At 34.8% G+C, this 25,459-nt stretch overlaps 1 protein-coding gene and 1 non-coding gene across 13 annotated transcripts; both read left to right on the top strand.

Annotated features, from left to right (window-relative positions):
- Positions 1–8,656: 8,656 nt before the first annotated feature.
- LOC133778120 (uncharacterized) lies at positions 8,657–12,177 on the top strand. 12 transcript variants are annotated; one of them, XR_009869007.1, is made up of 7 exons: positions 8,657–9,604; positions 9,773–9,844; positions 9,933–10,018; positions 10,971–11,104; positions 11,441–11,499; positions 11,578–11,734; positions 11,821–12,177. XR_009869007.1 is itself a non-coding variant. In XM_062217942.1 (3 exons), the coding sequence occupies exons 1-3, from the start codon at positions 8,906–8,908 to the stop codon at positions 9,936–9,938; spliced, it is 777 nt and encodes a 258-aa protein (XP_062073926.1). In that variant the 5' UTR covers positions 8,657–8,905; the 3' UTR covers positions 9,939–10,345. The 12 variants fall into 12 exon arrangements, 1 of the variants encoding a protein (XP_062073926.1); XR_009869008.1 differs by having other exon boundaries at positions 11,441–11,524; positions 11,620–11,734; XR_009869009.1 differs by having other exon boundaries at positions 11,437–11,499.
- Positions 12,178–22,826: 10,649 nt separating this feature from the next.
- LOC133781238 (small nucleolar RNA R71) lies at positions 22,827–22,933 on the top strand. The gene has a single exon (XR_009870025.1). It is a non-coding gene; the product is annotated as a small nucleolar RNA R71 (small nucleolar RNA).
- The last annotated feature ends 2,526 nt before the right edge of the window (positions 22,934–25,459 follow it).

The following is a 25,459-nucleotide window of genomic DNA, read 5'->3' as shown; positions in this document are numbered from 1 at the left end:
CCGATGCGCAAATATTAATTCTGGCACTCTTAGGCCATTTATTTCATGCTCACATGGCATAATACCATCATACAACACTGCATACAAGTATAGGGAACTCTTAGTCCCAACATAGCCACACAACCGGGTGCAGTTTTCTTACCTTTGATTCTGAGCGGAGAAGGTGAACTGGTTCCGAGCACGATCCCTAGCCTCGAGCCTTGGCGACAAACCTAGTCACAAGAGTCATTGATATCTATCAACTTCCAATTAGAAATATAATACCTAGGGAACAAAACTAGCCTCCGGGACCTCAATTTCTACTAAACCAGTAGTAGAAATTGTCCCAAGCCTCTAGGTTTGAACCCCTGAGCCTTAATAATACTTAGAACTCTTCTAAGCTCAAAACTCCCAGGCGGGTCGTGACTTGGCTCAACAAGTCGCGACTTGCCCTAAGTCAAAGAGCAAGCTTTCACGCCAAAGGGGAGGCGGGTCACGACTTGGCCAAGCAAGTCGCAGTGCACCCCTAAGTCAGAGGGCTCCCACGGCTAGAAGGGCCACACGCGCCGCAACGCCCCCAGGCTGGGTCGCGATGCGCTTTGCGAACCCAGAGAAAACCTAGGTTTTCTCCTCCTCCCAGCCAAGAACACCTAAATTACCCAGAATTTTACCCAACATCTTTTCCCAATTCAAAACAAATCAGCAACAAACTCAAAGCTAATTTACACATTTTAACCACTAAAAAAAAACCCCAATAGCATCTCCCTCAATGATCACTTCAATTCAACATTCAAGAACCCAGTAGCAAACCTATTCTTAAGCCCCAAGCTACTCAACTTAGCTCTACATAGCTAGAAGTATTCATCATCTAATCATAGCCAGAAATCCAGCAACAATTCATAGATGAAACTGGAGCTCTTACCTCAAATTAGCTGATTCTCCCTCTGAGTTTCTAGCTCCAACACCCAGCTTGAATCTCCTTAACTTTTTATCTAAATCCCTCAAGCTTCAAGACTCTTCAACAGCCAAGAGAATGAACACCAAGGTGAAAGGGAGAAGAGAATTCGTGAGGGAGAGAGAGAGCAAGCTTTCTTTTTTTTTCCTCCTTCCTTTTCTTAATTCTTCTATACTCTTCTGCCTTATTCTAACATAAAGGCTGAACATATCCTTGACTTAGGAGATGACCATTATGCCCTCCCAAACAAAATAACCCTTTAGCTTATTCTAGGGGTATAATGGTCATTTATTCCCAATTCCAACTAATTCCTCAAATGTTCCTAATATTTACCACTTAAATCCCATCATCAAATTAATCACCAACTATTTACCCAATGTCTAGCAATCTCCAATATATTTCCTAAATTCCCGAAAATACCCCCAGGCTCCCCCGAACTAGGTATAAATCCCCGTCGTGACTATTTCGCCAAACCGCTCACTAGGACCGTCTCGAGCCATATGCTGCAAATATATCCACATAATAATGTGGTCTCAACAATCTATCACAAATAATCACATTTATGCCCTCACTGGAAAAAATTACAAATATGCCCATATAATCTAAACAGGGCCCACATGCATATTAATACTCATAAACATGCATTTCACATATCCCTATAATCATATAAGCATGCTTATCACATAATCATGCATTAAATCATTTAAATCACACATAAACCAATTATGCCCTCCTGGCACACTAATCAAAGCCCTTAAGCCATATTAGTGATTTTGGGTCCTTACAACACGGAACATATAACCTAGTACCCCATAACTTAAAAAGGTGCCCTTTTTACATTTTTTTACAAAAAATTTGCCTTAACCGATCGTTGTTCACTACAAATCAAGAACTTTATTTTACAAAGAAGGTTTCAATAATATAGTAAGAACCAGTAAAAACTCTATGAAAAATACGAAGAAAAAAATTTGAAAAACTTACACGTTGGAAGTTGATGAGAGAATCGAAGAATCGACTGGTAATTTCGGTGTAAGGAGATCCTCGAAAACTCACCTTTAAAAAGGGATTGAGTGGGAAATTAAGGAATTTTTTAGATGTCTGATTTTTTTTTTCTTCTTAGAAAACATGCAAAGGTTAGGGCTTTGGTTGGTGTTTCTCTCTTCTAAAAATTGGAAAGTAAAAGTGAAGAGGAAGAAGGTAAAGAATGGGTTTAAATAGGCAAAAAGGTGATATCTGAAGGGAAATCTGAGCCCTTGATTTGGGTTGAAATGTGATCCGATGGACCATGTATGATTTCAAGAATGGGCGGCAAAAAAGGAATAGGAAAGGACGTGAGTAGAGAAAAGAGTACTCGAGTACTCTCGGTATGTAATCCCCTATGGACACGTGTCCACACTCGAGTGTGGTAGGTGGGCACGTTTTTCGAAAGTGAAGTTCAAAAGTTTCCTTCTCAGAGGATTCGAACCAACACTTTTGAGGGGGCAAAATGTTACACCCAAATTTCGAGATTAAATAGATAACCTTGAAATGTAGGCTCATAGAGAGTAAGCTCGGGATTAAAAAGTGTTGGTTGTACACTTGTACAAATTGTTAGACAGTTCCAGATTTGCTATCAGCGCTCGAGCATGAGTTGCAAGCTCAAAGAAACCAACATTTTCTGAGGGATGAGTTCGATCGACTCAACAAGAGAGGAGGAGGCAACAACTGGAATCATGAGCTCAAAGTTTGGCTGGTCTCGAAAGCGCGTTAAAACAATGTTCAAGCTTGATGACTTTCCGCTATTACCGCTTGAAGGAATCCACTATTGCCAAAATTCACATATTCTCACATAATAATGTGGTCGCACTACATATAGCATATAATTACAAATATACAACAAATAATCACAAATATACATTCAACGGGTCAAATTACGAAAAAATGCCCATTCCTACCAAGGACGGGACTTAAACATGTTTAAATTCACATAATCAATTATATATAATATAATTCTACTTATACCCTCCCGATACCCTAACCAAAGTACTAAACCTCATTAGGAGTTTTGGGACGCTACACTTGTTATATTATTTCATATAATATAAAATTAGATTAAATAATGTGACAAAATGTGATTTGTCACACCTTGTAACATACTATTGAGAGTCACAAAATTGGACACATGTGTGTGCCCAAATGTGACATATTTTGGAGTTACAAAATCAGTTACAAATTTGTAACTCCCAAATATTACTCAATAATGTGTAGATTGTGTGTTACACATTTGAGCTTGGATTTCACAAAGCCATTATGAAATATGGTTGTTGGAGACATGTTTTTAACTCTCATTAGATGTATGGAGGTTACAAAATCATGTGGAAAATGGTTTGAGACGTTTTGAAAAAACTGAAAATTTTGTGCTGAAAATGGCATGTGGTCGCGGCCATTGTTTATCCCTAATCGCGGCCACTGATACTCCTGGTCGTGGCCAGTGAAGCTGACAACCAATACCACTTTTCAATTTTTTCCAATTTGAACGATTCTAACACCCCAAGTAACTCTCAAATCTTTGTTTTAATTCCATAAACATTCAATTAAACATTGGTAATAGCCATGGGGGTTGGTGGAATTTGAAATTCAAAGGGTATCTCAAATCTATAAATAGGAGCCTAATGCTCACTTGTAAGACACACCATTTTTTATCCACAAAGCACTTGGCTGGAAAATACACCATAGATGCTTGATAATTCCAGAGAGCTATTTCCTTGAGAGATTCCTTAATGCTTAGAGAATAGGGGGAAATAAGCTTTTGGATAAAGGTTTTGAACCTTGTTCAAGCTAGTGATCCCCACTACTCAACACTTTGGTTGTGTGAGAGTTTGTGATCTTATTATTGTTTTCTTCATCATTTTGTTCTTATTTACTTGTATTATTATTGTTTTGAGTTTGTGATCTTCCTTTTCTACATCTTTCTATTTACTTGTATTTTGAGCAATAGAGTTGTAATACTTGTTTATATATTACCTTGTCTATTATATTTTTTGCATAGAGTTGTATTTTGATTTTACCATTTCCATTGAGGCAATTTACTTTCATCTAACAATCATAAGCTTATCCCCTTGTTTGTTTCAATGGAAGGTGAGACCATCAAGATCATGAACCAATACCTAGTGAGGTTGGATAGGTTTGATGGATCCAATTTTACTAGGTGGCAAGACAAGGTGAAATTTCTTTTAACAACACTCTAGATAGCATACATCCTTGAGTCATCCTTGGCACCTCTAGCCGAGCCATCCAATCTATCAATAAAATTAAAGTATTATTCTTAGGATAATTCTTTATTTTGCTATGAGATTTGTGATATGAGACATTTGTGTGAGATATTAACAAAGTTTTAAAATGAACTTGTTAAATAATAGGTAAGAGTGTAGACCTATTATTCCATAATGTGATTATTTGTTTGAGAAATTCTCACATTACATTTGTGTTCACATTTTTTTTATTTTGTGAAATATATAAATGAAAGAAACTAAGTAAAAGTTACTTTCAAAGAAGTGTGTCTTGCTTTAGCAAGTAAATAAATCAAGAAAAACATTGAGATTTTTTTTTTCTTGATCTATTGAGAGTTTATCATGTGGCTTAAATGACTCATGATGAACTTTGTGAATTATAAGTCTAGATTTATCTTGGAAGATAAAAGACTTAATAGAAATAAAGAAATTTCTATTTAAAATGATATTTTCACTTTATGTGAGAAATGTGGGGGTGATGCTAAAAAAATAATCAATTTATTTTCATAATGATTGATTAATTTGGTCATCCTATCAAATAGGTGATTTAGAATTCCAAATTCTAAATAACCCTGGCTATATGAGTATAGAATGAATAATTCTAGACATGTTTGGTGTCTAAAGTTATTGTTGTTTAATATTTTGATTCAAGAAGGAATCAATTTAAAACATAAAAGAGAATTTTAGAAACAAAGAGGTTTCTAGAATTAATATTCAAGAAAATGTTTATATTGGATATTGAAGTATAAAATAGTGGGGGTGTTGACTATGGTCAAACTCACTATTTTAAAGGGGTAACTATTTTAATCAAACTATAGCTAGCAACAAAGTTTGAATAAAATAATGAGAGTGTTTAAATATGAATACATGAGAAAAGAAATGACTCAAATGAAATCATTTCTACAATCTCGAGGGATAAGACTTGGACTCCTTAAAGAGATTCACGATTAGGGATGCACATTTTCCCCATAGGGACGGGGCCCCACGGGGACCCGCCCCTAATGGGGCGGGGAATCCTCGTCTAAATGGGGAACGGAGTGGGGACGGGGGTAACTTTCAATCCCCAAATGTTAAATGGGGCGGGGATGGAGATAGCACTCACCGCCCCGACGGGGACCCGTTTAAATTCTTATATATTTTTGTAATATTTTATATGTATTTTATATATTTCTTTATGTGTTTTTGTAGTATAGTAGTAAATTTTTTAATATTTTAAATTTTATTTAGGATAGTGTTTAATATTTTAAATAATAAATATTGTGCAATATTTTAATTTTCATATAATTTACGATTTTAATTTTAAAATTTTAATTTAAAATTTATTTTTTTATATAAATGGGTTTTCCGTGAGGATTCCCCGCCTCAATAGGGGATTCCCCACCCTGTCCCCAACGGGGATGGGGCGGGGATAGGGATTAGAAATATAAATGGGGATGGGGACGGGGACGGGGGGAGCACTCCCCGCCAATTCCCCGCCCCGTGTGAATCACTATTCACGATTAATGGTAACCTATCTTAATACTAGTATTATGTTTAATAGGTAATAATAAGTCAATAAAGTGAATAGTAATAATACTCAAATTTTGTCCCATCTGAGAAATGAGTACTAGTGTGTTACCAAAATGAGAGTTAAAACCGAAAGATTTATTAATAGAACTCAGTCTTGAAAAGACAAGTATTTTAGGGTAACAAAATATTGTAAGAGTTCCACCTATAGAGACCTAAGAGTGGTGCCGCCCCTCATGAGAATTGGGAGTCATTCTCAAGAAAAGTCTATGAATGAAATGTGCACATGGCTAGCAACGGTGCAAAAGCGAGACATTAAGGTCTCAAGTGAACATACCAAAGGTGTGTGTGTGTTAGCACCGGTTTGTTATCAATGGATAGTGGTTCAATGCTTCGGCAACCAAAATTTCAACAAATTTTGTGATAATTACACTAAGGTAAAATTCAAGTCAAAAGACATTTTACTTTATGCACCAATGCAAAGGTTTCTATAGAGAATGATTATTTAATCAAGTTGGGGAATATTATATATTAATATAATGTTTGATTGATTAAATAAGTGTTACAAAAAATGATTATTTAATCTAGTGGGGGAATGTTATATTATTTCATATAATATAATATGAGATTAAATAATGTGACAACATATGATTTGTCACACAAATGTAATTTGTCACATCTTGTAACATATTATTGAGAGTCACAAAATTGGACACATGTGTGTGCCCAAATGTGACATATTTTAGAGTTACAAAATTAGTTACAAATTTGTAACTTCCAAATATTACCCAATAATGTGTAGATTGTGTGTTACACATTTGAGTTTGGATTTCACAAAGCCATTATGAAATATGGCTGTTGGAGACATATTTTTAACTCCCATTAGGTGTATGGGGGTTACAAAATCATGTGGGAAAGGGTTTGAGACGTTTTGGAAAAACTGAAAAATTTTGTGCTGAAAATGGCCTATGGTTGCAACCACTGTTTATCCCTAGCTGCGGCCTGGGCGACAGAAGCCAGTGGCTGCGGCCACTGATACTTCTGGTCGCGGCTAGTGAAGCTGACAATCAATACCACTTTTTAATTTTTTCCAATTTGAATTGTTCTAACACCCCAAGTAACACACAAATCTCCATTTTAATTCCATAAACATCAAATTAAACATTAGTAACAGTTATGGGGTTGATGAAATTTGAAATTCAAAGGGTATCTCAAACTCTATAAATAGGAGTCTAATGCTCACTTGTAAGACACATAATTTTCTATCCATAAAGCACTTGACTGGAAAATACATCATAGATGTTTGATAATTGCAGAGAGATATTTTCTTGAGAGATCTCTTAGTGCTTACAGAATAGGGAGAAATAAGCTTTTGGACAAAGTTTTTTAACCTTGTTCAAGTTGGTGATCCCCACTACTCTACAATTTGGTTGTGTGAGAGCTTGCGATCTTATTATTGTTTTATTCATAATTTTGTTCTTATTTACTTGTATTATTATTGTTTTGAGTTTGTGATTTTCTTTTTCTACATCTTTCTATTTATTTGTATTTTGAACAATATAGTTATAATATTTGTTTATATATTACTTTGTTTATTGTATTTTTTTTTTCTTCATAAAATTGTATTTTGATTTTATAATTTCCATTGAGACAATTTACTTTCATCTAACAACACTAACTGACGGGGAATGAATAGTTGGTGGGTAATAAGTAGTACTATTGTGGAGGGCAATTATTTTGTGTTAATATTGTTAAGGCCTCATTACATGTACTTTGTTATTGCCAGATAAACTAGTGCTTAAGAAACAAAACAAGAAAAGAAAAAAAGGCTCGATGAAGACAACATAGGACATTTGGTAGATTTATTTCTTTACAGAGCAAGGAACAACCCTGTTTATAGAAAATTTATCGTTGTTGCGGTGGTGGACAACCACAACTACAAGCGGCTGATGAACGGTATAGCGACAATTACAGGCGGGTTGTCAGACGGTGATAGCAATGGAAATGGAACATCACGGTAGGTAGAGAGAAATGCAATTAAGGGAGAGACATGACTTGTTTTTATGTTTTTCTTTTTTAATTAAGCCTAACCCATTGATTTAATTTGATCCACCGGTCTAAAATTAGTGTAAAAATAATGTACAAAGAACGGGACCAATTTGTCTTCGGAAAAGAGTATAGGATGAAATATAATATTTTATCGTTATTTCTATATTTGTCTTAATTTAATAACTTGACTATCATCTATTCTTTCACTATCCAAACGGCATATAATTAGGGACATTTATCCTCAAAATCTTAAAATTATTTATTAGGTTTTAAGTATAAAACTTGTGTACTTTACTCAATCACCAATTATTTAAATAATAAAATTAGTTTAGATTTGAAGAATTCTATATGCAATTTGTACTTAGTATAATGATATTTAGGCACTCAATTTCATTTTTGAAATGTGAGATTATATGACGATGCTTTGACACGATCACCATATATATACATATGTCACGCTCTGCCATCTCAGTTCCTCAAACACGTTTTCATTCACATCCGAAGAGACCATCACTACCGTTGATTTTCAGCCATCCATGGGTCCCACGTTAGATCCAACGGCCAGCAGTACACTTACCGGTTAATCACGAAAAAGCGAAAGAGAGGCAATATTCCTCTACAACAGCTTCCGACACTCACAATTCCTTTGCTGCCTTCGAGTATTGTACGTTCTTGACACTCCACAGTATTGTACAATACGTAGAAGCGCGTATCAAAATGGTCCCAACAAAGATCCTCCGAGGCCCAAACCCCTATATGTACTTTTCTTCTGGTAATAGTTGAAATAAGTAAATGAGTGTAAGGGCATTTTGGGAATAATGAAAGTGTAACGGCGTAGACGCTGAACGAAAACTCTCTATGTGCGCTTCTTATATGTATCAAAGCTCTTAGGAAAGAGCTCTACATACGCTCGTATAATAAACCTATACTCTTTCTCTTTCTCTCTCTAAAACGCAGAAAAATCTCTCTCTGCTGAACCAGACCATTTGAGCTTCGGCTTTCCTTTTTTTGTTAGGGTTATTTTTTTTCTATGTGAAAAAACGTCGAATATATGGTGTTCTAGCAAAAAAATCTCAGCGATATACATATATTGTTGTGCACATATATATATAATAGTTCTACGCGTGGTTAGTGGCCTCGTTCAACAATGGCTACGGCACCTGTCAAGTCTCCGCTGCACAACTTTCCTCTCACATTCTTGAAATGGGGCGGCGCCAAGAATCACACTAGCGGCGGTCACCATCGATACCGCCGGCCAGTCTCGGCTGAGAGCTCTCCAGTCGCCGATCATGGCGAGCTTGACCCGGAGAGGAACGATTCGGAGCCTGAAGCAGGTCGGACTGGCCGGGTCGGATCGCGTACAGCTCGGAACAGATTTGGCTTAGCGTCTTGTTCCCCAACGGAGAAGGCGCAGAAGCAGCAATTGAGCAACGAGAGCGATGAAGTTGTAAGAGAAGGGAAGCAGCAGCAGCATCGAGATGGAGAAGAAGCTGAGGCCGAGGAGACGGTTCAGAAGCCATGGAAATTGAGGCCGAGGAAGGTTCTCTTCTCGAAAGCTGCTTCGACTGGTGTCAAGAATGGAGAATTTCAGGAACCAGGGGGGACGGTTGCCGGAGGCGTTGGAGGAAGTGGTCAGAATCAGAGTGAGAATCAGAACCAGCAACAGCCGAAATCGCTGAGGCTAAGGGGATTCTCGGAGCAGCAGAGTACGGAGAAGAAAGAGAAGAGGAAGTTCTGGATCGCGCTGTCTAGGGAAGAGATTGAGGACGATATTTTTGTGATGACTGGGTCAAGGCCTGCTCGGAGGCCGAGGAAGCGGCCCAAGAATGTTCAGAAACAGCTTGACGTAAGCCTTTTTACTCATCATCTTCTTATTCTTCTTCATATTTTCTCGATCGTTCGCTTTAGTTGGCTGTTCTAGTCTTTCTCAAATTTTTAGAACTTTTTTTATTTTAAACATGGCGGCTGATTTTTTTTTTCTTTTTCCATTTCGCTTCTGGGTTTTTGATTTCAGGCTGTTTTCCCTGGATTGTGGTTGGTGGGTGTTACTGCTGATGCTTACCGGATCGCTGAGGCTCCGCCTAAGGTTCTTGTTCTATCAATCTTGACTATGGTTGTTGCAGTTTCTTATGGGAATATCTTGCTAATATTTTTGTTTATTTATGATTTTGCAGAGGTAGATGAGTTTTAAGTCAATTGTCACTCTTGAAGCTTGCACCGGGTGAAAGGTTGCATATCTGACTTTGAGACCTCAATTGAGGTATAACGCAATGAATTTTGTAAAGAGAGGATATGAATTTACGTACAGAAGAAAAGAAAAAAAAAAGTTTGAAGGAAACGTAGTCTGATTTCCTTGTTTTCTCATCATCTTCTTTTTTCAAATTTAGTGTTGCGGATATGATGTGCAGGGTCAGAGCTTAGTTGTTTTCTTTTTGGTTATCTAGTAGTCTTAAGATGTAAACAGGGACTAGTATAGTTGAATGGTATAGCGTGAATTTAAAACCTTTTTATTATATCCGCTGTATGTGTATATTGGGGGTTCCATTGTGTTTATTTGAAGTAATCCTGATCAACTGATTAGTTACAATGTTTGACAGGCCTCCCTACATCGTTGGGGGGCACAGAGTAGCATAATTTGCAAATCCTTATTTAAATAATGGATTAATTTTCTGCTTGCTTCCTTGTTCTGGAAGAGCTCTTCTTCAATCAGTTGTGATTGTGAAGATGAACCCATTATGAGGTTGAAAGCTCATAATTTGAAAGAATGTTTTGATTCTTTGAAGTTCTTTATTATTTCAAAAGAATATTTTCTAATATTGTTATTTTCTGCAAACCAAACTAACCACCTGTCAATAGTATTCGAACTTGAACAATATAGTTTATTTCACAATGGGCCAATAGAAAATGGAATTTTGCATACACTTGTGTGAGCACTTTGAGTATCTTTTTTTTTTTGGATATGTATAGGAGGTCTACGCTTTTGGTCTGAAAGTAATGGTCAGACACTAGTTTTTGGTTATGTTGACCACACACAATTCTGCTAGCACTTCAGCTTTCAAGATCTTTTATCATTTGGTTAAATGATTTGAATTTTTTTTAGTGTGGCTTGGTGCTAACTCTAAGAACCCTTCTGGTATGCACAAGCAGTATCTCTCTTCAGATTAGCTAGCCTCATATCGGTGTAAAGTCTTTGACATCTTCTTGTAAACTAGGCACTCTTCATAGATACCATAAAGTAGCTACGAATGGGAGTTCATATATTTCCAATGCTGTTTACCTTAAAGGTTTGCACATGTAGACAGGAAAATGAGAAGAAATGGTTTTGTGCAACAACAGCTGTAAAGAGGTAATAATGACAAGAATTCTTGTCAATGTTGTTCCTTTGGTTTGAATTCTATGATGTTTATTCAAATTAAATTAAGTGCTTGTGAAGGAGGCCTGCTAGAGTTTAAAATTCTATCAGTTCACAAACTTTATACTTCTGGTAACTTGAATTTTTTTTTTTAGTTTTAATTAATATTTAGGTGGTATTTCTTCTGATCTAGTTGAAATGTTACCTTCCGTCTCCCTTTTTTTCATGCATGTATTAGTTGCTTTCCATTTGTTAAATTTCAAAGTTTGGCTATGGTTGAAGTCAATTCTCATGTACTTTATTTAAATGTTCCTTTTGCCACCAAGAAAGTGTAGAAGCAGATTCTGATAGGGACAATCACTTTTGTGGGTCTTGCCGAAGTCAAGCAGGTTCAATTATCAATTACTCATCCTGGTACGTTAATATTTCGATTAGTTGATGACTTGTTTATAACTTTTTCTTTTCAGAATAAACAAGCCATAACAATTGCCCTTCTCCTTCACACTCAGTTTGCAAATCAGCTTAGCTGCTGGTTGTGTACTGCTACAAATTTTGATGAAAGTAGAGAACAATCAATCCTTTTCTCTGATTTCCTTCATATTATTCTTGATGCCCAGGAGCCAGGTGTTTGTTATCATTTATAATAGCTGTGAAATGGTTGAATTACCGGGGTAGCTTGTCTGATACTTCTTTCTACTTAAAAACTTAAGGAGCAAAGGCAAAATGAAAGGGTAAGAGTCTACACCGAATGTTGTGTGTGCTGGAGTAGGAAGATAGAAGATATGTTCTACACAGACTTTGGAGAAAATAGAAAGAACCCATGAAGCTCCTGCAATATTGGGTAAATTAAATTTGTTTTCTTTTCCTCCTCTTGCCCTAATGCTCCGTGCATATTCTTTAATATTATTAAATGTTCACTTGTGCACAATTAAAGTCTAGAAGAAAAATAAATGGGCACTATTCACTAGCCAAGAAAGAACAAGTTAATTTATGAATAAAATGTAAGCATATGTGGCGTCATTTATTAACTCGTTGAATCAGAAAAATGCTTAGTATTGCTGGGTCAATGTGTCACCTCATATTGGTTGAAGTGTGAAAAACATAGTTGGCTACATATATTTTTCTTTGGCTACTGAAGTTGGGACATCTCATAGGTCATGACAAGTTCTTTTGACTAATTACTTGTCCAGAAATGCATTATATAATTAAATAATGCTGATGGGATTATTTTATTTTACATCCGTGGTGTGTTTAATACCAGTTGCTTTCTTTCTTATATAATATTATCTCATCTTTTGCTTTTCTTTTTTTTGGGTTTTTGTTCATATACTCATCTAATAGGAGGAGGACCAAGTGAGGTAACAACCAGTTGAATTTAGTTGTGACCTTTTTTTTTTTCTTTTTTGGCGGCCTATTTAGTAAAACTTATAGTGCTTAATTATATTACTACATTCAAATAAGACAAATACATATTTAATGGCTTGTTATGATTCTATCATTTGACCAGAGATCATTAAGGAAACATAAAATGATAAATTTAATAATTAATTATATTTTGGAAATTTAAGGATGAAATGTAGGAGAATTTCAATGGTGAAAATTGCGGTACTCTCAAGAGAAGACATTAGGATTATTATAGGAACAAAATTTCCTGTGGATGGCCCATTGGGACTGGCTCCTACATAATTAGACTTTTTGGAATTTCAGTTTTTATTATAAAAGTTATTGGATATAATAAAAGTTATATCCAATAACTTTTTTTGGACAAAAGATTTTACCTAATTATAGTAATATAATTTAGTAAAAATATGATAGGACAAAAACCATTTATAAATATAATTATTTTATTATTAAAATCAAAGTTAATATATTTTAAAACAAAAAATTATTAAATAACTATTAATTAAGCGACTATATTTGTGACAGATTAATGGGTTGCCATTGTGATTTTTGTACAGCACTTACAAAAAAAATCAAAAGTAACTAAAATCGGAGTTATTTTTAACCTTGTATTTAGTTTCTATTATGGATATTTTTAAGTGGGGTTGAAATAATTATTTTATATGAGATTTTGAAAAATATTAATGTTTTAAATTTTTTTAAGGTAACTAAAAGCAATATAAATTTATTAATTGTTTTTTGTTTTATATATAAAATTTCTTAATTATTTTTATGATTGTCATATCAATTTTAAATAAATTAATTATATTATAATGATAAATATATATTAAAAGATAAATTAAACTAAAATATTGTTTATGTTTTTTTTAAATAATAATAATACAATAATTTTTTAGATCACAAATTAAATATTACAAAATATTTATAATTGGAAATATTAAAAATGTATTCATAATATATATATATATATTCGAATAAGTTAGATTGAGTAATAAATTTATATTAATATAATTATTAATATCTTGTTTTGTATTAAATATTATTATAGTAAAGATATGTTACAATTTCTGAATTCATAATTTTGTATTATATATTATTATGATAATGAAATTTTATAACATTTGAATTTATATTAATATAATTATTAAATATTTAATATTATATTAAATATTATTATAATAATGATATTTTATAATATTTAAATTTATATTATCACAATTAATAAATATTTAATTTTAATTGGTTTTTAAGGTGTGCATGTTAAATATTTATAATTTTTAGTTAAAGTTAAAAAAAACAGTTAAATACACATTTTATATAGAAGATATTTCCCCCATCTTTTGTGATGAATCAAACTCCATGGAAGTTGTAAAGCATAAAGCTCGTACAAGAAGACAACCAGATTATGGTGAAAACCTTCGGCAAAAGTACATCGGTCATTGACGTCCAACAATCTCCATCATCGCTGGCAATGTTGTAGTTGGGTAGGGCGATTGGACCGTCAGCAACAAATGGGAAGTATACGATGCAAAGCCCAATGCCAATTTAGAAGGGGTCTTTACAATTATATACATATAATATAAAATAATTATAAAAATTACAGTCAAAAATTTTAATTACAAAATTATCTTGCCATAATCATAAAAATATATTATATACCTGAGTTTGAAATTTTCTTGAAATTCTGTTTTTCTATGTTTTAAAAAGTAATATTTTAGTTACTTAAAATATTAATAAGTTACTAATTAGTTATTTTTTCATGAATAGTTTATTTTTAGATTATATTACTTTATATACATTTTGGTTATCTCTAATATTTATTTGTTGAAATTTTTTTATCTTAAGACACTGATTAATTATTTTTAAATTATATTATAGTGTATTATTATTTAAGATACTTGTACATTGTTGATTAGTTATTTTTTAGAAACTAATGAATTATAATAAAATATAACAAATTACTATATATCTTATTATTAAAAGTTACTTTTAGTATACTATACAGTAATTTTTTTAATGAAAAGTTTTAATTCACTTTTTAGTCACTAGTGTAATTTATATGGGAGTAATAATATTTTTTTTTATTAATTAAATAAAAAAAAACTTAAAAGTTACTTTCAAATTATAACACATTTTGGTCTTTTATTATTAAGTTTTGTTTGATCAAATTAAAAAGCAACTATATAATTACTTTTTAAATACAATACCGAAATTACTTATTTAAATTATTAAGAAACTTTTCTGTTTTTTTTATAAACAAAGCTGAAAAGAAACTTGAGCGTTATTTTTCAAACACAACACAAAAACTATTCCATCCCCATCATCTTCTCTAGCGACGTCAAGAAATTCGTGCTTGTCATATATTAAAATGACCACCTTCAAGAGTTGTTACGATGATACCACTCGTAAACCCAAACAACCAACGATGTGGCCGAAAAAATCTTCTAAAATTGCGGAAGACCGACAAACTCTCCGGAAAAAAGTCGACATATAGCCGGAGTGAATTGCTGGGTTGTGTTCCTCTCGAAGAGCTCATTCCAACAGTACCACCTGTTTAATGCCCAAAATGTGACTATCACTAAGTGGTAGTTGTAGTAAGATCGGGCGGTCGATCCACAAAGAGGTAACCTAAAATCAAAATATTAGTAGAAAATAACACAAAAAGTTAGTAAGAAGAAATAAATAAAATTGTAAATGGAAAGAGGTTTGAGATTTTGGTATTGTATTTTTGATAAAGTGATAAAATGAGATAAGTGAAATAAAGGTAAGATGTAATCAAGAGTTGAGAAAATGAAAGGTTTCAAGAATCATCCATATGCTTGTTTAGTTACTTGGTTACTTGATTTATAAAAATACACAAGTAAATAGTTCACTTCCTAACATTTACTTGGAAAATCTAACATTAAAGTCCATAGTCTTTTCTAACAAAAGTTCATTTGAGTTACAAAGTTCTTTACTTTAAAAGCACAATGTTAATCTTATGAAAAATCTAAAAATGACAAAATACCCAAAGACAATAATGCAATAAAAGATTAAACATAAAATTAGGTATCAATATTACTTTTACTAATTAGAAGTACATAGAAAGAGCATGACTAACCCTATATACTATTAGCATAAGTAAATAAAGATAACAAAATAAAGATGGAGATGAAAGAACATAAATAACTCAAAAATTTTACATTAAGAACATAGTAAATCAAAGTAGCAAAATAACATTACTAGCATATGGAATCACCTCTGACCTTCCTAGGAAGAGTAGGCCATTATGCTCATGATTCTCACAAAATTCTAAGAAGAAAATATGAGAAGAAAGTGAGTAGAAATTTTGTTATAGTTTATTTACTCTAAAAATTACATACATGTTGTGAAGAAAGAGTTCCTATTTATAGAAGGATAAAATGACTAAAAAGAAATTAAACAACAAAATGAGGTTTACAAAATAAATCTGAAATATTAATAATAAAATATGATTCTGAAAAATCAAATTTTATTATTAATATTAACCTAGCTATTTTGGTGTATGGTCATTTTCCCCTTTTCTAAAATACCACAAAAACATGATCCTTAAAGCTCAAAATAGCAATTTACAAAGCCCAATACCCACAAAACATGGATGGTGACACAAGAGGGTTTTGACCTATTTCCAGCCAATGAGGGAGTGCCACGTAGGCAGCTGGGTTGAAGGAAAATGGTTGGAGTTGGGCTTCGGTGGAGTGATGCTGCTGAAGGGAGTTGATGGGCGATTGGGCCGGACTGCTTTGGGCCTGGCCGATTCGTAGGCCTGCTGGAAAGCTGAAGGGAAAAGAGGCTTCGATGGGCATTCGGCTGAAAGGAGTGTAGGCTGGCTGGCTAGCAACGTGGCGGCCTCAGGTTGGTTGGCTGGAGGACGCATGGCGCTGGCTGAAGCGCGCCACCTGGCGCTGGGGAGAGAAGAAACCAGACGGGCTGGGCTTCTCCTTCCAATTGGGCCACTTTCTTCTTTCAAAAATATCACCATTTTCTTTCTTTCTTCAATTATTGTTTCTTTCTTTCTTAGTGCCAAAAATACTAATTGAATCCTACAAAATAAAACAAACTAAATTAAAATCAAATATTTTCATTTATAATTTTAATCATATTAATTCGATGAAAATATTAATTAAAATTTAATTTATTTTGACTATTAAAATCAATAAATGTGTATTTTTGGGCACTAATCACAACCCCCAACTAGCTTATTGAAAAATAAGATTGTCAAGTTGAATAATCAAGTCAAACCAAGCAAAATCATCTAAGCATTTTCAAATCATCAGCAAGAAGTCAAAAATTACTATCTAAGCTACTATAGTTGCGATTTCAGAGTTGTGAGTGTGTGGACCAAACCATATTCTTTTTATCACAAGTCATAACACAAATAGTATCGAAAAATCTCAAAAGTATAAAGATCTCAATTCCAAATTCCTCACGGGTATTGAAAGTATTTGTATGGGAAGGATTACACTCTTGGAGTTGGAATTGTAACAGTTTCTGCTCAAATGAGAAAAGATAAACTTTTTAGGACAAGCAATTTGAACAAATATTGATCACAAGATAGGCAAATCGACTTATTGGAATTCAAATGACAAACAACATTTGGGATTTACATGAGAAGACTCCAAGAAAAAAAATGACAACTAACTAACAATGATAAATAAGAAAGTGAACTATAATGATAATAATTTTTTTTAATACAATTACACAAAATAATAGTAATATATATATATATATGTTGTTTTTTTTTCAACAACTACAGAATAATAGAAGGAAGTGCTGCTCTTGTTCTCTTTTTTTTTTCTTTTTCTTTTGTTTTCTTTTTTTTTCATTATTTTGTTTTGACAAGAGACAACACAAAAATAAAAAGAAAATTACAAATACAATAAATAGAACACAAATTTATTACAAAGATTTTTCTTAAATGAAAAACATCCCTCTAGTAAATGTCATGTTTTAAATTCCAAAGATGTGACTTTACCAACTGAAATGATCAATAAAAGATCAAAAAGTTATTTTCTCAACTCTCACAACTCACCAAAAAATGAAAAACTTTAAACTTGAAATTTCTCTCAACTATTTGTGTTAACAACCAATTTATCACATGTTTGGAAAGTGCACAAAAGAACTCTCAAAATCACTTCTTAATAGCTAAACATAGTAAAAACTGACTCAAACCGACAAGTTATACTCATGCTTTGATAATTTTGAGAAAATTTGACTTAAAATTCAATAAGACAATAATGTTTTCCAAATGAATGCTAATGACGTAACAATAAGATTTTCCAAATGAAAGTCAATGCATGCTCACCACCAACCAAAAATCAGACAGTATCCTCAATGTCAAAATGAATAAGCAATGAAAAAGTAAGGAAAGAAAACACCTGGATGATGACCATGTCCATGAGGCAAGAGCGAAAATAGTCTGGTAACAATACCCCAAAACAAAATACAAAAACGAAAAGCATACAAAAATAAAAGAAAGACAGAAAAATAAAGATAATGAAAAATAAAAATAAAAAGAAGAACAACAAACCATTCAGAACTTCAGAGTGTATAGATTGGGTCCTTAAGAAGGACCTCTTCAACACGACTCACACTCTCAAGGTAATGCTTCAGTCTTTGGCCATTGACGCGAAAACTTCTCCCATCGGTTGGGTCCTCGACCTCCACCGAACTGTTGGGAAATACTTGCTTCACTACAAATGGACCAGTCCATCGCGATCGCAGTTTACCGGGATGCAAGTGCAAGTGAGAATCGTACAAATGCACTTTCTGATTTGGCTCAAAGTGTTTCCGCAGGATTTGTTTATCGTGAGCGATTTTCAATTTTTCCTTATAAATCCTGGAATTGTCATATGCATCCTTTCTCAACTCCTCAATTTCGGACAACTGGAGTTTGCGATTGATACCTGCGGCATTCAGATCAAAGTTTAGGGCTTTGATAGCCCAATATGCTTTATGCTCGAGCTCGACAGGTAAATGACAGGCTTTTCCAAAGACAAGCCGATAGGGAGACATCCCAAGAGGGGATTTAAAAGCAGTGCGGTATGCCCAAAGAGCGTCTAGAAGTCGTGTAGACCAATCTTTGCGGTCGAGATTTACCGTCTTTTCCAGAATGTTCTTTATCTCCCTATTGGATAACTCAGCTTGACCATTGTTCTGTGGATGATAGGCAGTTGTAACTTTATGAAGTACATCGTACTTGCGCATAAGAGCCTCAAAGGATCGGTTGCAAAAATGAGTGCCTTGATCACTGATGATAGCGCGAGGAGTACCAAACCGTGATAACACATTTTCTTTCAAGAATTTGACAACTGTAGCGTTATCATTTGTTCGACATGGTACTGCCTCAACCCATTTGGAAACATAATCCACAGCGAGAAGAATGTAAAGGTAGCCAAAAGAATGTGGAAATGGTCCCATAAAGTCTATCCACCAACAATCAAATATTTCGATAACAAGAATTGGGTTCAAGGGCATCATGTGCCGACGGGATAAGGATCCTAACTTTTGGCACCTTACACAAGAACGACAGAAATCATTGGTGTCTTTGAACAAAGTGGGCCAGTAAAGGCCGCATTGCAAGATTTTTACAGCGGTTTTCTTCACAGAGAAGTGACCACCACAAGCATCATTGTGGCAAAAGTTCAGCACACTAGACACCTCATCGTCGTGGATGCATCTTCGCATGATTTGGTCGGGGCAATACTTGAATAAGTATGGGTCATCCCAAAAGAAATTGCGCACATCGACCAGAAATTTGTGTTTGTCTTGTGAACTCCATTCAGATGGGAGTTCACCTGTTACTAAGTAGTTTACAATGTGAGCGTACCACGGCAACTTAGCAACAGAAAGCAATTGTTCATCGGGGAAATCATCATGAATAGGTGGACCATCAGCGGAATCACTGAATTCAAGTCGGGACAAGTGGTCTGCGACGACATTTTCAACACCTTTCTTGTCTTTGATCGTTATGTCAAATTCTTGCAGGAGAAGGATCCACCGTATTAATCGCACCTTAGCATCCTTTTTGGAAAGGAGATACTTAAGGGCGGAGTGATTAGTGAAGATCGTAATAGGCGATCCAATCAAATAAGAGCGGAATTTGTCAAGAGCAAAGACAATAGCAAGCAACTCTTTTTCAGTAGTGGAATAGTTCATTTGAGCGCTATTGAGAGTTCAACTTGCATAATAGAAAACAAAGGGTTTCCCCTCCCTTCGTTGTCCTAGCACAGCTCCCACAGCAAAGTTGCTGGCGTTACACATGATCTCAAAAGGAAGACTCCAATCGGGTGACTGAATGATGGGAGTGAAAATGAGTGAATTGACAAGCGTTCAGAATGATTCCTCACACTTAGGTGTCCATTCAAAAGTGGCATCTTTGGCTAGGAGGTTGCTTAGCGAACGGGCAATCATTGAAAAATTTGGTATGAACCTCCTATAGAAGCCAGCATGACCAAGAAATGACCTAACGTCTTTGACAGTCTTAGGAGTCGGCAGGTTGGAGATAAGGTCGACTTTGGATTGATCAACCGCAATTCCTTTTTCAGAAACAATGTGGCCTAAGACTATGCCAGAAGATACAATGAAGTTGCATTTCTCCCAATTGAGTACAAGTCATTTCTCAATACATCGTTTTAAAACAGCTTCAAGATGAAGAAGACATGTCTCAAAGGAGTTTCCAAAAACGGTTAGGTCATCCATGAATACTTCCATTGATTTTTCGATCATGTCACTAAAGATGCTCATCATGCATCTTTGGAAAGTAGCTGGTGCGTTACACAAGCCAAATGGCATACGCCGGAAAGCAAAAGTGCCAAAGGGACAAGTGAAAGTGGTCTTATCTTGATCCTCTAATGCAATCTCAATTTGATAATAGCCAAAATAGCCATCAAGAAAGCAATAGAAAGGATGACCAGCTACACGTTCAAGGATTTGATCAATGAATGGGAGTGGAAAATGATCTTTGCGGGAGGCGGCATTTAATTTTCTATAATCGATGCACATGCGCCACCCCGTCACCGTTTTTGTGGGGACAAGGACCCCTTTTTCGTTTTGGATCACGGTGACACCAGATTTCTTGGGCACAACTTGAGTTGGACTGACCCACTTGCTATCTGCTACCGGGTAAATAATACCAGCGTCTAGCAATTTCAAAACTTTATTTTTTACAACGTCCTTCATCGTGGGGTTCAGTCGCCGCTGAGGGTCTCTTCGGGGGATAGCTTCATCCTCCAGATTGATTCGATGGGAGAAAATTAAAGGGCTAATACCTTTGATATCAGCAAGGGTCCAACCTATCGCAGATTTATGTGTCCGCAGTAGCTCGAGTAACTGCAATTCTTGAAAATTTTGAAGGTTGGATGAGATGATAACTGAAAAGATTTCACCGTCTCCCAAGAAGGCATGTTTCAAACCCTCGGGAAGTTGGGTCAATTGAACAGTTGGAACCTCTTCGGCTGAAGTTTTCGGCTGTGCCCTCTCGCCAGGTAGCTCTTCAAAGCGAGGTTGCCAAAACTGAGTCCTCATGTTGCGTGAGTCTATGCGATCTGATATTGCAAGAGTAGACTCAATAGAACTGGGACTTTCGTTGTTAGACAGAAGGAGGAGCTCATCAAGATTATCAAAGTTACTTCGCAATTGAACCTCCTTGGGAATTAAAGAGTCAATCATGAATGTTTGATAGCATTCATCATCTTCTCGGGACTGTTTCCCGGTGTGAAAGATATTGACTTCAAGAGTCATGTTTCCAAACGATATCATCATTAGACCATTCCGACAATTGATCAAAGCATTTGCAGTAGCAAGGAATGATCTTCCGAGGATAATAGGAATTTTAGACTCCATGTTCACCACAGATTGGGTATCAAGAATAAGAAAATCCACGGAATAATAGAATTTTTCAATTTGAACCAATACATCCTCAACAATACCCCTAGGCTTTTTGGTGGAACGATCAGCAAGCTGTAGTACAACAGATGTTGGCTTCATTTCTCCAAGACCGAGTTGCGAGTATACAGAGTAGGGCATGAGATTGACACTCGCGCCAAGATCAAGTAAGGCTTGGCTAACTTCATGGGTCTCAATTTGGCAAGAAATGGTGGGACAACCGGGATCTTTGTATTTCGGCGGTGCCTTTTGTTCAATCACCGCACTCACTTGCTCGGTCAAGAAGGCAGTCTTCTTGACATGGTGCTTCCTTTTTGCAGTGCAAAGATCCTTGATGATTTTGGCATAAGCAGACACTTGTTTAATGATGTGAAGCAAATGAAGATTAATCTTCACTTGTGTCAAGTGCTCAAGGAGTTCGGCTCGGTTATCAGGAAGTTTCCCAACAGGTTTCAAAGCCTGGAGAAATGGTATCTTTGGAGTTGCATTGAGTGGTGGATTTTCGAAAGTGACTTTTGGAGTACTGGGAGTGTTGGATTTAATGGGTGGGTCTGGCAAAGTTTTACCGCTTCTCGTCGTGATGGCATTCACTTCCTTGACGTTTTGATCATTTGAATTTGAAGATTGGGCCATGTGTTGGCCTTGAACATTGAATTTCGGTTGGGAATGAAGTTTGCCTTTTTCCGGAATGGCCGAGGATTCAGTCAATTTTGAGAATTGACATTTCATTTCCTTGATTTCTTCCATCATTTGGCGATTCAGTTTGGATTGTTCCTCCATGAATGCATGAAGAGTATTCTCGAGAGTATTTCGTTGCGGATGAGCATTGTATTGAGGTGCAGAATATGCCTTTGATGGTTGAACTTGTTGTTCATTTCTCCATTGGCCTCCAGATGATTGAGCTTGGTTGGAATCTCTCCAACTGAAATTTGGGTGGTTTCTCCAACCAGGGTTGTACGTATGGGAGAATGGCTTGTTATATGCCCCTAAGGCATTGCATTGCTCCTTATAAACCCCCCTCACTTCATTCAAAGCTAAGCAGTCCTTAGCTAAGTGCTCCGTCCCTCCACAAACAAAGCAAGATTCTTGCGGTTCCGCTTGAGCGATCATGTGCGATTTTTGGCTATTCTTTGTCATTAAGACCTCAAACTGCTTTTTCAAAACTTCGAGTTGGGCCTTAACACTATCCTCTTCTCGAAGTTGATAGATCCCAGATGGTTTGTGTCGGTTGGTGCTGTCAGTAGCACTTGGACCAGTCCAGGTGTGAGACTTTTTCGCGGTTTCTTCGAGATATTCAAGAGCATCGTCTGGCTCTTTTTCGAGGAATTCACCATTGCATAGCATTTCTACAAACTGGCGCTCACGACTCGTGAGGCCTTCGTAGAAGTAACTAACCAAACGTCAGTTCTCATAGCCATGGTGCGGGCACTGATTTAACAGATCTTTGAATCTTTCCCAGACTTGATAGAACGCTTCATTGTCTTTTTGGGAGAATGTGGAAATCTGTCGTTTTAGACTGTTGGTCTTATGGCTGGGAAGTGTTTCAGAAAGAAAGATTTGGTCATCTCCTCCCATGTTCCAATCGACCTAGGTCTCAAAGAGTATAACCAGCTTTTAGCTTTGTCCTTCAAGGAGAAAGGGAAGAACTTCAGTCTCACAGCATCGGCATTTTCGGCTCGATTATAGAACGTGGCTACTACCTCCTCGAATTCTCTGATATGCACGTATGGGCTTTCGTTTTCCATTCCATGAAATGTGGGCAAGAGTTGAATCATGCCAGGTTTAAAGTCTAATGCGGGCATATTAGGAGGAAAGATAATGCATGAAGGCGTGGAAGTGCGAGTAGGATGGAGGTAGTCATTGAGAGTTCTTGGTTGGATTTCATCATTGCGAGCCATTGCGAATGGGTTATTATCAGCGAAAGTTTGTGGAGAAGCAGGATTGGTGGAAGGAGTTCCGGTAGGAGTGGCAGATGAATTGGAAGAAGTATCACTGGAAGTTTCGTGATGATTCATCCACTTTCGGAAATCAGAATTAGATTTATTTTCTGTCTTTTTTTTTTATTTTTTTTTTGTTTTGTTAAACTTGTTCCCGGGTAGATTTGGAGGTTTTCGGATGATCTCCAACGCCTTACTAGAACTCCCCGAGGTTACTGAGTAAGTATGATGGATCGCAAGTCAACCTTTTCGACCAAACAACCTTTAAGCAGAGTGAAATTGCTTATTTTGACAGAACAAGCTTGGTTTTCTTATAGTAATAAGTTCAACAATGTAATAGTGCAAAGGTAGATACTTTAAATATTCCCAGGCCGATTGGGAAGGTTGTCAAGGTACCGCTTTAGGCCCACGCTTGCCTAGACAGAACTCCCCGAGGTTCCCAGGTAAGTGTGGAGGGTAATGCTATCACAAACCTTATTTAACAACCAATCTTTCTAGACAGAACAATATCAGTTTCTACCATTTGTAATATTACACAATTGTTCCCAATACTAAGCGTTTTATGATTGAAATTTTATGAACAATTTTATGTTTTTTTTTTTTATTTTTAAAAAACCTAAATTCTAAGGAAAACTAAGGCAAAGGAAAAGAAAAACCTAAACTAAATAACAAAATAATAATAAAAAAAACACAAAAATAAAATAAAATAAAAGTGAAGATAAAATAGCAAGATTAATCTTTTTTTTTTTCAAATATGTATTAAACTAAAAAAAAAATAGAATAGAAATTAAAAAATAAAAATGGAGTAAGAATTAGCTAAAAAAATAATTATATAAATATATATATGGTAAGAGAGGAAAATGGAAAAAAAAAAAAGAAAAAAAGAAATAGAAATAAGAATAAATATTTTTTTTTTCTTTTTTTATTATTTACTTTTATTTTATAGATATGTATATATATGAATATTTATATATATTTTTTTTTTTTGTGACCGAAAAAAAGAAAAGAGTAAAAGAAGAGAAGAAAATAAATAAATGTATATATATAAATAAAGATTTTTTTTATATGATATTTTCTTTTTTAGTTTTTTTTTTTTTATTTTTGTTATAATAATAGTCTAATTAATTAAAAATTAGTAAAAAAAAAATATATTAACACAATATTTATTTCAACAAAAATATAAATAAAGTTACTAATATTTTTGTAAAAATTTCACTAAACCTTTGGAAATTACCTCATCGGCAACGGTGCCAAAATTTGTTTAACGCCCAAAATGTGACTACCACTAAGCGGTAGTTGTAGTAAGATCGGGCGGTCGATCCACAAGGAGGTAACCTAAAATCAAAAGATTAGTAGAAAATAACACAAAAAGTTAGTAACAATAAATAAATAAAATTGTAAATGGAAAGAGGTTTGAGATTTTGGTATTGTATTTTTGATAAAGTGATAAAATGAGATAAGTGAAATAAAGGTAAGATGTAATCAAGAGTTGAGAAAATGAAAGGTTTCAAGAATCATCCATATGCTTGTTTAGTTACTTAGTTACTTGATTTACAAAAATACACAAGTAAATAGTTCACTTCCCAACATTTACTTAGAAAATCTAACATTAAAGTCCATAGTCTTTTCTAACAAAAGTTTATTTGAGTTATAAAGTTCTTTACTTTAACAACACAATGTTAATCTTATGAAAAATCTAAAAATGACAAAATACCCAAAGGCAATAATGCAATAAAAGATTAGACATAAAATTAGGTATCAATATCATTTTTACTAATTAGAAGTACATAGAAAGAGCATGTCTAATCCTATATACTATTAGCATAAGTAAATAAAGATAACAAAATAAAGATGGAGATGAAAGAACATAAATAACTCAAAAATTTTACATTAAGAACATAGTAAATCAAAGTAGCAAAATAACATCACTAGCATATGGAATCATCCCTAACCTTCCTATGAAGATTAGGCCATTATGCTCATGATTCTCACAAAATTCTAAGAAGAAAATATGAGAAGAAAGTGAGTAGAAATTTTGCTATAGTTTCTTTACTCTAAAAATTACATACATGTTGTGAAGAAAGAGTTCCTATTTATAGAAGGAGAA

The sequence above is a fragment of the Humulus lupulus genome, chromosome 5, assembly GCF_963169125.1.
Source record: "Humulus lupulus chromosome 5, drHumLupu1.1, whole genome shotgun sequence".
Taxonomy (NCBI): domain Eukaryota; kingdom Viridiplantae; phylum Streptophyta; class Magnoliopsida; order Rosales; family Cannabaceae; genus Humulus; species Humulus lupulus.
Note: the sequence above shows the minus strand (reverse complement) of the source record. Positions and strands in the feature narration are given on the sequence as shown.

What these genes read in the sequence shown, in the direction of transcription:
- LOC133778120 (XM_062217942.1), top strand. Translation starts at nt 8,906, where the DNA reads ATGGCTACGGCACCTGTCAAGTCTCCGCTGCACAACTTTCCTCTCACA. An exon ending in ATGTTCAGAAACAGCTTGAC is followed by an intron (nt 9,605 to 9,772) that starts GTAAGCCTTTTT and finishes TTTTGATTTCAG; the next exon opens with GCTGTTTTCCCTGGATTGTG.